The 16,605-nt window shown below is 48.3% G+C and overlaps 1 protein-coding gene and 1 pseudogene across 1 annotated transcript in view; one reads left to right on the top strand and one right to left on the bottom strand.

Moving 5' to 3' along the window:
* LOC126416969 (uncharacterized) overlaps window positions 1-16,605 on the top strand; it is a 95,103-nt gene that overhangs the window by 41,752 nt on the left and 36,746 nt on the right. The window contains exon 2 of the mRNA XM_050084851.1: window positions 1,921-2,000. Within this exon, the coding sequence (XP_049940808.1) occupies window positions 1,966-2,000 (35 nt within the window). The 5' untranslated portion in view covers window positions 1,921-1,965. The remainder of the gene's footprint in view (window positions 1-1,920; window positions 2,001-16,605) is intronic.
* On the bottom strand, window positions 14,247-14,365 carry LOC126417367 (5S ribosomal RNA; annotated as a pseudogene).

The raw sequence follows: 16,605 nt of genomic DNA, 5'->3' as shown, positions 1-16,605 counted from the left end.
GCATAGTCTTCATCCTGCAGCATTTCTTCATCTTCAAGCTTCCTCCTGGGATTCCTTTTAGCACTTCTTGCTTCTTTGGTAACTTGAATAGCGAATCTTTCAGCTTAATGCATCAGTTGTCTGTCATACACAAGCAATTGATCTTCCATATTAGAGCCACATTTTATGCCTAAATTTCTCAGGACTTCCAACCTTCCTATCACTCCATAATTGAAACATATCACTGCATCTAGTACACCAACTTTTAGTGTATTTAGTCCCACAAAAACATTCTTGGATAATATTTGCCATATGCAATGGTTGAAATTTTCATTTGTATTCTGTGTGTCCCCATGAAGACATTTATTAAGCAAGTCAGGGTCACTCACGTCTCTAAAACTTGGTTTTATTTCATTCATAACAGGCTCAGGAAGAGAATGCTAATGATGGTATATTTGACCACTTTCTTTTGCCTTTTTGGTAATCACACCAAGAATATGCTCCTTTAGAGCTAAGTCCCTGAACAGGGTGGTCATCTGTGGACAACTTATAAAAGTAGGTGGCCCATACAGCCCATATTGTCACTCAGTAAGTTTAATAAAAAATTGTGGGAAAGTTGAAAGATTCTAAACACTTGGGGGTGATCTCCACAGAAGGCATATTGAGTGGGTTGGAGATCAAAATCGAGGATCGAAGTCGGAAAGCAATATTACTTCAGTCTGTCAAGCAATTTCAAACTACAGCTGTACAAAATACTGTTTCATGAAGATTAAATTACTGAATAATCAGACTGATAGTTAATATGTACTACTATGGACACAGCCAAAAAAGTTGAAAATTTGACAATTCTCATTTCAACTGTCTCATCAATATTGTGAACACAAAGAAGCTGAAGGCTGGATACAGTTGACTTATTGCATGGAACACTGAATGTTGGGTGAAAAAAAGAACATGGGGAACTTTGGCCGCAGAGTTTTCAGTTGACGCAACATTGAGCGACTTGTGTGTCGATGATGATGAAATGACAATGAGGACAGCACAACACCCATTCCTCGAGTCGTTGAATATCTCCAACCCAGCCAGGGATTGAACCCAAACCAGCTACATGGCAGTTAGATGTGCAGACCACCCAGCTAAGGGGCAGACCAGTTGGGTACAAAAATACATTTATTATATCTGTCCACCCTAAGGGCTAAATACTGCCATGTAAGAGGCACTAGAGAAGAGTTAAAATGATTCACAGTGTGCCACATGGCACGAGACAGTAACAATGTTCCGGCATCACAAACATCCGAAACAGTTACAACTGTTTTGGGCTGCACATAAATAGGAGAATTAATCTGCAAACTGGCAGGAACTGTCAGAGATTCGCTGCCTGAACAAACCCAATGTTTTGATGACTATTCTAGACGTCTTTGTAGAGTGTTGCGAGTGAAGACCATGAGCAAAAACCATGCTAGCAACACAAGACTAATAGACCAGTTTCAGAAAAATAGTGTACCCAAATTAAATTTTCAACGCAGTTAGTCAGCACAAAATACACAAAAAACCACCCCAGGAAAATCTGTGAAATCATATTATGCAGATAAGTTTAATTATTCAGTAGAATGTCAAGGATATATCCTGCAGTTTCAAGAAACAGACATTTAGTTCCATAAGTGTATGAAAAACAAATATCACTAACTCATCTTTTGTTCCATCAAGCAATAACTTTAGCCACTGCTGATGGATATTTTTTGCTTTCCACTCATGTTGTTATGATGCCTACCATAAACAATATTTTTGTGTATATTAATATTTACAATAGACCGAAAATAAGGCTAAGAAAAGAATGATAATCAATTACTTCTGTCTAAGATTAGTGGTTATTCCTTGCTGACCTATATGAAAGATCTTTGGAATCAGTCTTCTACATAAACCAATCTCATTTTATGATTGCAGGAGTGGCGCTAGGCAAGGGCTAAAATTTGCCATGTCTCTCTACTCATGAGGTGCTTCCAGAACATGTACTACACGAAACAGTAAGTAAACTGTAATTTAAAAAAAATACTTCATTACTTACATGACAAATTAAATTTACTGATTAAACTGAGGTGACAAGAATTATGGGATAGCGATAGGCACATATACATGTGGCGGTAGTATCGTGTACACAAGGTTTAAAAGGGCAGTGCATCGGCGAGGCTGTCATTTGTACTCAGGTGAATCGTGTGGAAAGTTTTCCGACGTTATTATTGCTGCATGACGGGAATTAACAGACTCCAAACACACAATGGCAGTTGGAGCTAGATGTATAGAACATTCCATTTTGGATGTCGCTAGGGAACTGAATATTCTGAGATACACAGTGTCAAGAGTCTACCGAGAATACCAAATTTCACGCATTACCTCTCAACACTGCCAATGGAGTAGCCAACGGCCTACTCTTAACGCCCAAGAGCAGCGGCGTTTTCAAAGAGTTGCCAGTGCTAACAGACAAATAGTACTGTGAGAGATAACTACAGAAATCGATGTAGGACGTGCACCGAACCGTATCTGTCAGGAAAGTGGGGCAAAATTTGGCGTTAATGGGCTATGGGACCAAACGACTGACACGCGAGCCTTCGCTAACAGCACGGCATCGCCTGTGTTGGCTCTCCTGGGATCGTTATCACATCGGTTGGACCTTAGATGACTGAAAACCGTGGCCTGGTCAGATGAGTCCCAATTTCACTTGGTGAGAGCTGATGGTGGGATTCGAGTGTGGTGCAGAGCCCCAAGAAGCCTTGGACCCAAGTTGTCAACAAGGACTGTGCAAGCTGGTGATGGCTCCATAGTGGTGGGGCTGTGTTTACATGGAACAGAGTCTTCTGGTCCAACTGAACCGATCATTGACTGGAAATGTTTATGTTTCGCTACTTGAAGACCATTTGCAGCCATTCATGAATTTCATGTTACCAAACAATGATGGATTTTTTTTGGATTTCAATACTCCCTGTCGGGACTTATTTGAAGAACATTTCGGACAGTTCAAGCGAATTATTTGACCGTCCACATTGCCTGACACGAATCCCATCGAGAATTTATGGGACATAATCGAGAGGTCAGTTTGTGCAGAAAATCCTGCTTCGGTAATACACTCCTGGAAATGGAAAAAAGAACACATTGACACCAGTGTGTCAGACCCACCATACTTGCTCCGGACACTGCGAGAGGGCCGTACAAGCAATGATCACACGCACGGCACAGCGGACACACCAGGAACCGCGGTGTTAGCCGTCAAATGGCGCTAGCTGCGCAGCATTTGTGCACCGCCGCCGTCAGTGTCAGCCAGTTTTCCGTGGCATACGGAGCTCCATCGCAGTCTTTAACACTGGTAGCATGCCGCGACAGCGTGGACGTGAACCGTATGTGCAGTTGACGGACTTTGAGCGAGGGCGTATAGTGGGCATGCGGGAGGCCGGGTGGACGTACCGCCGAATTGCTCAACACGTGGGGCGTGAGGTCTCCACAGTACATCGATGTTGTCGCCAGTGGTCGGCGGAAGGTGCACGTGCCGGTCGACCTGGGACCGGACCGCAGCGACGCACGGATGCACGCCAAGACCGTAGGATCCTACGCAGTGCCGTAGGGGACCGCACCGCCACTTCCCAGCAAATTAGGGACACTGTTGCTCCTGGGGTATCGGCGAGGACCATTCGCAACCGTCTCCATGAAGCTGGGCTACGGTCCCGCACACCGTTAGGCCGTCTTCCGCTCACGCCCCAACATCGTGCAGCCCGCCTCGAGTGGTGTCGCGACAGGCGTGAATGGAGGGACGAATGGAGACGTGTCGTCTTCAGCGATAAGAGTCGCTTCTGCCTTGGTGCCAATGATGGTCGTATGCGTGTTTGGCGCCGTGCAGGTGAGCGCCACAATCAGGACTGCATACGACCGAGGCACACAGGGCCAACACCCGGCATCATGGTGTGGGGAGCGATCTCCTACACTGGCCGTACACCACTGGTGATCGTCGAGGGGACACTGAATAGTGCACGGTACATCCAAACCGTCATCGAACCCATCGTTCTACCATTCCTAGACCGGCAAGGGAACTTGCTGTTCCAACAGGACAATCCACGTCCTCATGTATCCCGTGCCACCCAACGTGCTCTAGAAGGTGTAACTCAACTACCCTGGCCAGCAAGATCTCCGGATCTGTCCCCCATTGAGCATGTTTGGGACTGGATGAAGCGTCGTCTCAGGCGGTCTGCACGTCCAGCACGAACGCTGGTCCAACTGAGGCGCCAGGTGGAAATGGCATGGCAAGCCGTTCCACAGGACTACATCCAGCATCTCTACGATCGTCTCCATGGGTGAATAGCAGCCTGCATTGCTGCGAAAGGTGGATATACACTGTACTAGTGCCGACATTCTGCATGCTCTGTTGCCTGTGTCTATGTCCTGTGGTTCTGTCAGTGTGATCATGTGATGTATCTGACCCCAGGAATGTGTCAATAAAGTTTCCCCTTCCTGGGACAATGAATTCACGGTGTTCTTATTTCAATTTCCAGGAGTGTAGTTTCGCAATTATGGACGCCTGTAGAGGCAGAATGGCTCAGTATTTCTGCAGGGGACTTCCGACTTGTTGAGTGCATGCCATGTTGAGCCGCTGCACAATGCTGGGAAAATGGAGGTCCGACACAAATTAGAAGGCATCCCATGACGACTTTTGTCAACTCGGTGTATTTGCCCACTATTGATCCCGAAAATGCAGAATGATTTCTCTGCTTGATTTCAAGAAAAACCGTGAAGATGGTTCTTTTGGGACTGTAGTGACTAAGAACAATGTGTGAAACTTCAGGAACATTACAGTCCTGGATTTATAAGATGATTTTACAATTTTACACATGGGATAAAACTCTGGATCACTAAACATTATAGATTATAAGGAATAACTTACAGGCCAAGGTAACCAGTTGGTTGGTTGGTTTGGGGGATTAAAGGGACCAGACTGCGACGGTCATCGGTCCCTTTGTCCAAGTACTAAAAAACACCCACAGAGAATAAAAAACGAGTAACAGGATAGAGCACAGACGACACGGAACAAGAGAAACTGAGACAAAGACCAGACAAAACGAACTAAAAGCACACAGAGTGTGACGGTGGTTGGCCGACCAGAGAAATAAAAAAGGAAAAGCCAACCACTTGAAACACATTAAAAAATCAGTTTAAAACCGGAGGCCAAAGGCCAGAATCAACACAAAACAATAAGATAAAAACAGAAATACTCAGATTAAAGAATAAAAACCCCCTGCCCGAATAAAACGTAAAACTAAGTCAGCCATAGCCGAGTCATCTGTTAAAAGGGCAGGGAGCGAGTCAGGCAGTGCGAACGACTGCCTGAGCGCAGCTAAAAACGGACACTCCAATAAAACATGAACCACGGATAAAACAGAGCCGCAGCGACATAGAGGCACGTCCTCACGGCGCAATAAGTGGCCGTGCGTAAGCCGAGTATGCCCAATGCGCAGCCGGCAGAGGACAACAAACTCATGGCGGGAGACCCGCAAGGAGGAGCGCCACACACCGGTAGCCCCCTTGATGGCCCGAAGTTTGTTGCGTGAAGGCAGGGCGCGCCATTCAGTGTCCCAAAGGTCCAGAATTTTGCGGCGTAGGAACGCTCGCAAATCTGTCTCCGGGAGGCCAACGTCCAGAGATGGTGCACTAGTCGCCTCTTTCGCCAGCCGGTCAACATTCTCGTTGCCGGGGATCCCAACATGGCCTGGGGTCCACACGAAGACCGCAGAGCGGCCGCAACGCGCAAGAGTATGCAGGGACTCATGGATAGCCATCACCAGACGGGAACGAGGAAAACACTGGTCAAGTGCTCGTAAACTGCTCAGGGAATCGCTACAGATGACGAAGGACTCACCTGAGCAGGAGCGGATATACTCTAGGGCTCGAAAGATGGCGACCAGCTCAGCAGTGTAAACGCTGCAGCCAGCCGGCAAGGAACGTTGTTCGGAATGGTCCCCTAGAGTGAGCGCATAACCGACTCGACCAGCAACCATCGAGCCGTCGGTGTAAACAATGCCAGAGCCCTGATACGTGGCCAGGATGGAATAAAAGCGGCGGCGGCGGAAGGCCTCTGGAGGGACCGAGTCCTTCGAGCCCTGTGCCAAGTCGAGCCGAAGGCAAGGGCGAGGAACACACCACGGGGGTGTACGCAGAGGCGCCAGGAAAGGAGGCGGAACAGGGAAAAACCCAAGCCCGCAGAGAAGCTCCTTGACGCGTATGGCGATCGGACAACCCGACCGGGGCCGACGTTCCGGCAGATGGACGACTGACGGCGGGAACAGGAGACGATAGTTATGATGCCCGGGCGAGCTTAGAACATGGGCAGCATAAGCGGCTAGCAAACGTTGGCGTCGGAACCGCAGTGGAGGGACACCTGCCTCCACGAGTAAGCTGTCCACAGGGCTGGTGCGGAAAGCACCAGTGGCAAGGCGTATCCCGCTGTGGAGAATTGGGTCCAGCACCCGCAACGCAGACGGGGATGCTGAGCCATATGCCAGGCACCCATAATCCAGACGGGACTGGATTAACGCCTGGTAGAGCCGTAACAGGGTAGAGCGGTCGGCTCCCCAGCGGGTGTGGCTCAAACATCGCAGTGCATTGAGATGCCGCCAACACGTCTGTTTGAGCTGCCGGATATGAGGCAGCCAAGTCAACCTGGCATCGAAAACCACCCCCAAAAACCTGTGTGATTCCACCACCGAAAGAAGTTCGCCGTTAAGAGAAAGCTGCGGCTCCGGGTGGACAGTACGTCGCCGGCAGAAATGCATAACGCAGGTCTTGGCTGCCGAAAACTGAAACCCATGCGCTACAGCCCAAGACTTCGCCCTACGGATAGCGCCCTGTAGCTGACGTTCAACAGCTGCAATGCCGGGAGAGCTGTAATAAAGGCAGAAGTCGTCAGCATACAGGGAAGCGGAGACAGAGTTTCCCACGGCCGCAGCAAGACCGTTAATGGCTATTAAAAACAGACAGACACTTAAAACGGAACCCTGTGGCACGCCGTTCTCCTGGACGTGGGAGGAACTATACGAGGCCGCGACTTGCACGCGGAAGGTACGACACGACAGAAAATTGCGGATAAAAATCGGCAGAGGACCCCGAAGACCCCATCCATGAAGCGTAGAAAGAATGTGATGACGCCACGTCGTATCGTACGCCTTCCGCATGTCGAAAAAGACAGCGACCAGGTGCTGACGGCGGGAAAAGGCAGGACGGATGGCCGACTCCAGGCTCACCAGATTGTCGGCGGCGGAGCGGCCTTTACGGAACCCACCCTGAGATGGAGCCAGAAGGCCCCGAGACTCCAGTACCCAATTCAAGCGCCGGCTCACCATCAGTACAAACTGCTCCATTCAGTGAGAGCGCAGGGACGCTGACAGGTGGCCGATAGCCGTAGACGCGTCGAATCTTGGCCCAGGCCTGCGATGGAGTGACATGGAGGCCAATTGTGGACACATACCGCTCCCAGCACTCCTTCTTGCCATGGCGGATAAGGAGGCGGGCCCCTGCACGCAGCCGTTTGAAGGCGATAAGGTGGTCGAGGGAGGGGTGTCGCTTGTGACGCTGGAGCGCCCGTCGGCGATCTTTAATCGCTTCAGCGATCTCAGGCGACCACCAAGACACAGCCTTCCGCCGAGGGGACCCACAGGAATGGGGAATGGCAGATTCGGCGGCAGTAACGATGCCGGTGGTGACCGATTGAACCACCGCATCAGTGTCATCGGTAGAGAGAGGCTCAAAAGCGGCAGTGGACGAGAACAAGTCCCAGTCAGCCTTATTCATAGCCCATCTGCTAGGGCGCCCAGAAGAGTGGCGCTGTGGTAGTGACAAAATGATCGGAAAAGGGTCACTACCACACAGGTCGTCATGCACACTCCAGTGGACAGACGGTAAGAGGCTATGGCTACAGATTGAAAGGTCAATGGCGGAGTAGGTGCCATGCGCCACACTGAAGTGTGTGAAGGCACCATCATTTAACAGCGAGAGATCGAGCTGCGACAATAAATGCTCAACGATGGCGCCTCGACCTGTTGCCACCGACCCACCCCACAGAGGGTTATGAGCGTTGAAGTCGCCCAATAGCAAGAAAGGTGGCGGCAATTGGGCGACCAGTGCAGCCAGGACATGCTGCGAGACATCACCATCCGGTGGAATGTAAAGACTGCAGACGGGAACAGCCTGTGGCGTCCACACGCGTACAGCGACAGCCTCTAAAGGCGTCTGGAGAGGGACAGACTCGCTGTGCAGAGTGTGAAGGACATATATGCAGACGCCACCAGACACCCTTTCATAAGCTGCTCGGTTCTGATAATAACCCCGATAGCCACGGAGGGCGGGGGTTCGCATTGCTGGAAACCAAGTTTCCTGGAGAGCAATGCAGAAGAAAGGGTGAAGGCTGATAAGTTGGCGGAGCTCAGCTAGATGGTGGAAGAAACCGCTGCAGTTCCACTGGAGGATGGTGTTGTCCATGGCTGGGAAAGGCGTAACGGGACTGGGAAGGCAGATTACGCCACTGGGTCACCTGCTGCCTCCGATGGAGCATCCGTGCAAATGCCATCCATTGCGTCCGCGGGACCGGCAAGAGCGAGGTCCTCAGCTGACGCCAGAATCTCCACCTCGTCCTCAGAGGCAGAGCTTGTAGGAAGCGGCGGGATCGGTGCCACCACAATACCGTTGGTCTTGGGGACTTTCTTCTTTTTCTGCTGGTCACGCTGTGCCTTCGGCGGTTCAGGCTGCATGGGCTTCACTGGGTCAGTCTCAGGGACAGACGACGACCGCGAGGCCCGACGACCAGGGACTGGCGGTTGTTTCAACCACTTGCAGGCGTCCGCTTTTCCACTGGTCGTAACTTGCGAAGGGAGGTCCCCAAGGGATCCCTTCCTGGCGAGAGCAGCCAAAGAAGTCTTACGCTTCTCCGGCTGGGAAGGGGGAGCTGATGTCCCCGAAGGTTGGGAGGGTGTTGCTCCTGGAGAAGATGGAGCAGGAGCAACAGGGTGTGAAGTGCCCCCCACAAGCAAGGGGGCCGGTGGATGCTGACCGATCTTAGAGCCGATTCGTGATGACGGGAGAACCGTCGTTGCAGCAGCGGCGTAGGTTGACGGCATTTCCACAGGATGGAGCCTCTCATATTTCCGTCGAGCCTCGGGGTAGGTCAGCCGGTCCAAGGTCTTATATTCCATTATCTTCCGTTCTTTCTGCAATATCCTACAGTCCGGCGAGCAGGGGGAATGGTGTTCTCCGCAGTTAACACAGATAGGAGGCGGGGCACATGGAGTATCGGGATGCGAAGGACGTCCGCAATCCCGACACGTGATGCTGGAAGTACAGCGAGATGACATGTGCCCGAACTTCCAGCATTTAAAACACCGCATCGGAGGAGGGATATATGGTTTCACATCACAACGGTAAACCATCACCTTAACCATTTCGGGTAAGACATCACCCTCAAAGGCCAAGATGAAGGCGCCGGTGGCGACCTGATTATCCCTCGGACCCCGATGGACGCGCCGGACGAAGTGAACACCTCGTCGTTCGAGGTTGGCGCGTAATTCATCGTCGGACTGCAGAAGACGATCCCGGTGGAATATAATACCCTGGACCATGTTCAGACTCTTATGCGGCGTGATGCTAACGGAAACATCCCCCAACTTGTCACAATTGAGCAACCTCCGTGACTGGGCAGAGGATGCCGTTTTTATCAACACCGATCCAGACCGCATCTTGGACAAGCCCTCCACCTCACCGAACTTGTCCTCTAAATGCTCTACAAAGAACTGAGGCTTCACGGATAGAAAAGATTCCCCATCAGCTCTGGTACAGACAAGATATCTGGGCGAATACGTCTCACTGTCACGCAATGCCTGTCGTTCTTCCCATGGTGTGGTGAGGGAGGGGAACGATTTGGGGTCATAAACGTTACCTTTAAAATGGGCTCTCGAACGCTTAGAGACTGCTGACGGCTGGCCGCCAGCGAGAGATGATGTACCACGCTTCATTGCGGGACATCCGCCCTGATGCCACCTACTCCGACCAAGGGCCCTCCCCACGGGCGCCACCCAGCCACAGCAAAGGCCACCTGGCAGGATGGCCATTGCCGGGAGTCCTGATGCCCCAGGGAGATGGGCAACTACTCCTTGGCATACGTGGGGAGTGAACGGCGCAGGCATCAGTAGAGCGATCCCTGTGTTGTCAGGGGGCTACAACCAAGAGGGTACATGGCGGCCCCACCACAACGGACTGGCTACCGTGCTGGATCTTAGGTGCAAAAATGGCCAAGGTCGTTGTCACAGTTAAAAGAAACACTGCAGAGTGCAGCGTGGTAATCGCCCAAGAGATCGAAAACGAGCGGGACACCATTGCAACGACGAGAAAGACGGCTAAAGGTCTAATTGCACGAAGGATACAGTGCACCATGTAAGGCGCCCTTCCCCAATTGGCTCGCTCTTCGGAATAATTTAGATAGATGGAGGTCAAACCCGAGAGGGGACCATCACATAAGGCCGAAACGTTTGAGACTCCTTTTAGTCGCCTCTTTCGACAGGCAGGAATACCGCGGGCCTATTCTTACCCCCGAACCCGCAGGGGGGAAGGTAACCAGTTATTGAGTGTTTGCAGTTAGTGGTACTGAAATAGATTTTTGGCTGTGTTAGACGGTATTTCAGTAACTGCCGATACTATGGGCCACCTGTTGCGTCATTCAAGCTCACAATATATGACCATAGGGACTCATATTTGTAAGCAAATAAGAGGTTATTTCCTTGGAGAGACAAAGACATGATTCCAGCGTTCTTACATCTGTAGGAATAACTTCTCTTGACATGACTTACTTTACCTTATGTGATCAGGCCCAGATGACTGTGCTCAGCTACAAGGCTTGTGTTCCACTGGATTCTGTTTTCTGATTTCTGCCACCAACCACCCTAATACCAAACTGCAGCAAGGCCTCATCAATTCCATCTCTTCTTTTCTTTCGTCTGCCTCTTGGTCTTCATCTGTGGTGAATAAAATGTACGGATTTCGAAGGCCATCAAAGCACTAGGACAAGAGGCGTTTCTGGCCCACTTTTGATATCAAATTGATACGCAAATTAAAAAATGCGACAGCTGATTGATTTATGACCTTAAACTATTGTTCTGCTAAGTGGTTTTTCATGTAACCACCCCCCTCCCCTTAACCTATAGTTCTGCTAAATGTTTCATGATCCCTTGATGGTTGATTTATGACTGCCCTGGGATAATCAGTCCTTATGAGAAACTCATCATCCTTTTTCCCTTCTTCTCTCTACTGCACTGGGAAGAGGGACACTTGTTCAGTTCAGAGCCATTCATACCCCTCTGGTGAAAAGCCCTAACCCTCCCCTCCCCCACTTCCCCCCCTCCATTCCCCACCTGGAAATTGGCCGGAAGAAGATGTAGTCTATGCTGTAAAGGAAGGTTTTCACGATATGAAATTCAAATCAGTGTCAATAATATATTGTTGCATGTTCATTATTTAATCAATTTGCAGGAGACAGGCTCCTCTTTGGTTGGAAGTAACTCAGTTGTGGTACCTCCACTCTTATGACATCACCCCACATCCTATTGATGAATACTGGTTCAGTTAGGTCAAAATCCGTACTGCATCGATACCCCATCCCATCAGTTCTCTAGAAATACAGAGGCACTTTTGATTGATCACTTGCATATTTTGGAGTAAATATCTTATCAAATCGATTGACTGTGTGGAATATTGCAATTTACAGGAAAACCACTCCTAATATATCTTAGGTCTTGTATATACTGACTCATGACTACACAAGCACCCTCCTCCACCATACGTCTGACGAAAAAAACCTTCTGATCGCATCTTTGTGTGGGCCACACTGCACCACACATGACAGATCGCTGGCAACCCTTTGACTACCAAGCACTGGGCTGGCAGGCACCTGAGGATGAATGTGTGATACCATATGCTGGCTTCCTTTGAAATATGATACCAGACTCTCTTCCTGTCTTCTTTCTAGACACACATATTCCACACAAGGTCAATGGAACCAGCTGCTGTACGTGCTAGCCCTATTATGCAGATACTGACTGAGTTACTTCACAAAACCATCAGCAGAGGGCCCTGGGGGAAAGCAGCACACCCAACTTTTCTCCCTCCAACCATCTCCTCCCCTTCCCCCTTGTCAGTCTGGTTACTTTCTGTTGGATAAAGCATCAGGTGGCAGCAACTCTTTAATATTGGTACCTGGGGGCTATTGAAACACGTATTCTCTCTCCATCTCTCTCTCTTTCGCTGCTCTGCCACCCCCCCCCCCCCCCCTGCCCCTCTCAAGTGACTACTGCTTGACTGGTGAGCGTCTGTTGTGGGTTACCAGAAACCACACTAACCCCTCTTATGCCCTGAACAAAGCAGCAGATACGTGGTAAACTCCAGCTGTGAATGTCTTGGAAATAGTCCACTTGCGCTGTCCCCACTCTATCAAACTGATTGACTAATTAATGAAATCGATGCCCTCTGAGTGAGAGAGGTTTTCCATGCTCCCTATTGGTGGATACGAGGTCTGGCATATTTGGCAGGAAAATCTGGGAATATCTGTCCCACAACCACCCAATTTCCAAATCATACTCTTCCCCCTCTTGGATTTCCTTCCCTCCTACTGGTGGATGCTGGCTCAGTTAGGTCGTTTGGCGGGAAATCCATTATGTTGGAGGTATCAGAAAACTGTAGTGAGAATTTCAATTTTCAGCTCAGTTGGGCTTTGTCCTTAAGCAATTTGTAGGAGACATGGCAAGGGTTTGACTGTAGTTTGCTCACAGTATCACCACTTGTACTGGAAAAAATAAATTGATCAATCAGGAATTTTTCATCGCAATTGGAAGCGATACTGTACAAAATTATTGCTGTCATTTCAAATTTCGGCGCACATTTATGCCGTCATGGTTGTGTTATTCTCAACCACCTACAGGTGTGCTAAATGTATTTTTTAAAGCACTATAGAATTCCCAAGTTGGTTCTCTCTGCTAAACCAGGAAGGAGAAGGAGGGGAAAGAGCCTGATAGGATAGTAACAATAACTAATCCACATTTATTTAAACAAATACCACTCCATCCTTTTGCCGGATGATAGAGTCCACTGGAATGTACTGAGAAGCACTCAGTGCAACATATAGCAGCCAACAGCTCATGGACAGTGCACTTTGTTAACACATACACATAAACCATGGTCCATTACATAGTAGTTGGCATGACTGGATATCGGAGATAGAGGAAATTTCATTAGACTACCGCTGCCAGTCATCTTTGCACACTCGTCTTCTAGAATCCACACGTCAGTCGTACTAGATGCTCAGAGGCCGGAGAGACTGCTGCCATGACCGCCAAGCCGATAATTGGTCAATTTACATGGGGAGGAGGGAATAATCGTCCAGTGAAAATACTAGCTGAATATACTCAAATTTCTACATAAAAATCGGAGAATATCCCCACACACACGATCGCGAAGGCTTCCCAAGGCATACTGACTATCAGTTCACTATTCACCCGCTCATGTGGCGACACGGTGAGGTCAACTGCACACTCGTAACTGAGTTCTGGAGGCTCAGTGGTGGCTCACGCCTTAAGCCAAAAATATTCATTCGTTCCAGCCACGGGCTACCTCTGCCACGTTCAGAGATACCAAGTAGAAAAAAATGGTTCAAATGGCTGTGAGCACTATGGGACTTAACATGTGAGGTCATCAGTCCCCTAGAACTTAGAACTACTTAAACCTAACTAACCTAAGGACATCACACACATCCATGCCCGAGGCAGGATTCGAACCTGCGACCATAGCGGTAGCGCGGTTCCAGACTGAAGCGTCTAGAACCGCTCGGCCACAGCGGCCGGCTACCAAGTAGAGTCGTCATAGAAAACCAGACACACATTTACAGTGTAGTTACAATTAAATATTGCAATAGAACCACCATCTGATGACCATTCAACAATTAGCCAAGTACCGGAAATACTTCCTTGTGATTTCCCATGTAAATCTATATCCTCTTTATGCACTCCATCTTCAGGCCACAAGTGGCCCATCGGGACCATCCGACCGCCATGTCATCCTTAGCTGAAGATGCGGATAGGAGGGGCATCTGGTCAGCACACCGCTCTCCCGGTCGTTATGATGGTTTTCTTTGACCGGAGCCGCTACTATTCGGTCCAGTGGCTCCTCAATTGGCATCACGAGGATGAGTGCACCCCGAAAAATGGCAACAGCACATGGCGGCCCAGATGGTCACCCATCCAAGTTCCGGCCACGCCCGACAGCGCTTAACCTCGGTGATCTGACGGGAACCGGTGTACCCCACTACGGCAAGGCCGTTGCCATATCCTCTTTATGACTAGACATAATTTTCCACATAAAATCTTTCATACCCCTTATGGCTATCAATGCACTGAAATTGCAGTTTTTCACATTAAATCTGTCTCTGCCTCATCAAGGGACATAGTCCCACCCACATCATTTTCTTCAGACATGACAGAACACTGACCACAGTAACTTCACACTCCAACAAAAACACATCTCAGACAAGCAATGAAATTTTCATTTATATGTGTACAGTACCCAAAAGAATTACAGTATATCCACATTCACATCAGTTAGGTGTCTCGATTATCCTCAGTTATAGTAAATGATTCTTCCAGCCAATCATATTCGAGAATAGACTGCTGGTATTTTTAGTCAGCACTTCCGGAAAGTGCTGCATTCCACCAAGCCTCACTCAAACAAGTGCTGTAAAGCGCAAGGTGTCCAGAACTATGTTATAATCAACAGCGTTCCCACAGATTAAAGGGTTGGAAAGACCACCGATATGGGTTGATGTACTGTAATATACATTGCAGTCGATAGTGCAACAAAGAATACGTGAGGATCTGCTTCAGGGAGCCGATGAGAGGGCGTTCCGTGTATCCATGACGTTACAGCCAAGCTGGCTGCTCTGTTTGTAAACTACAGCAGATCCAGTTGAACCTCTGAACTGGTATATTGAGCAGGTGTTTACGAAGTGAATTATCATCGTTACACTTAGATATATTCGTCAATGTGTTGAAATCACAGCTGCCCATGAAAATCTGTCCTCCCGTAAAGGCTAGACATACGTAATATTTTACAGAAACATTAGCCTGATCACTTCCCACACACGTATGGTGACATGTCGAAACACTAACCCCAGTAACTTTACATTCCAACAACATAACATTCTCTACAAGTACTTTCAATGCATTTTACCCAGTTAGTTGAGGTCGAAACTACCATTCTCGACTAATTGTCACGTCAGCAAAACATCGCGTCGATCTCGTGATGCTATCAGCCAGGGACTTTGCAGCACGGTTCTCAATTTCTGTATCATTGCTAAGCCACCTCCTCCATTACTTTGGGATGGTGACATGCATGTGAACATATCGCGAACCCAGTTACACTACCTACATCACATGACACAAAACAGTGTTTCTTAGTGTAGGAAGTAGCCACCAGCAGGGAGGATGTGTAAAAACTATGTACCTTAGCCGAAACACTTTATAAATTCGGTAAGATCTTATTACGATTTGCCATTTGCATTTAATTTTTTACTGATCTGGGTTCCCAAATTTTGTGTTTTTTTTAAGATTTTATTACGGTTTGCCATTTCCATTTAATTCTGCTATTGGTCTGGGTTCTCACCTTTTATGTTTTCTTATCTATTGGCTGCCTAGAATGCAGGATCCATTTCGGAGTCTCTATAATTGTCCACACAATTATCATATTTAGTGGTTCTGGGTGTTGCCTTTTTTAGCCATAAATTTTAATGCTGAACTTATGTACTGGGATGTAGCATGAAAAGACTTTTACCATGCTTTCATATATGTTTAAGTCTCAACTTCGCGTTCTACAAATACTTCATAATCTTTAGATTCGATGCAGAAGAAGACTAGAGGCACAAGACGACAATCAATCTATTTGATGCAAATGACGTACATATTTCTCACAGTTTATAATCGATAAGTGCAGCAATAATTATGGTGCTGCACTAAACTCTCAAAGAAAACACGTAATAAGGTATTCTCAATGCATTTGGTACTAACATACTAGAATGCTAACGTTTCTACTACTTTTCGTCATCTTTGTATGATTTCCTAGGCTAAAAGGGAGACATTTTTATAAATCTGTAATGGGCGGCTAAAAACAACAGTTTCGTTGCCTGCAAGCAACAATATAAAAACCACCTTTCTATTTCCGATTTCTTTCTTCCACCTTATCTGATAACTTTACCATATTATTTCTTCATCTTCCCTAGACTAGCCAACTTCTTTTTCAGATTTGGGTCCCTTGTACTGCTGCCATATGTTTCTGTTGGTATGTCATTACTCACAGACGACAGCAATGTAATAACGAAATTGCTTGACACCATTATGTCAGGGTAGTTGGAAGGTAGGGAACCAGGTAATGGCCCAAGTAAGGCTGTGAGGATGGGTGGCTAGTGCACCTACCTCCGAAAAGCAAAGTTCCGGAGTTCGAGTATTGGTCTGGCACACAGTGTTGATCTGCCAAGAAGTGTCACTTGACGCCATGTCAATATGACTGACATTA

This window comes from Schistocerca serialis, chromosome 8 (genome assembly GCF_023864345.2).
Source record: "Schistocerca serialis cubense isolate TAMUIC-IGC-003099 chromosome 8, iqSchSeri2.2, whole genome shotgun sequence".
NCBI lineage: Eukaryota > Metazoa > Arthropoda > Insecta > Orthoptera > Acrididae > Schistocerca > Schistocerca serialis.
This window is presented reverse-complemented; position numbering and strand designations above follow the sequence as displayed.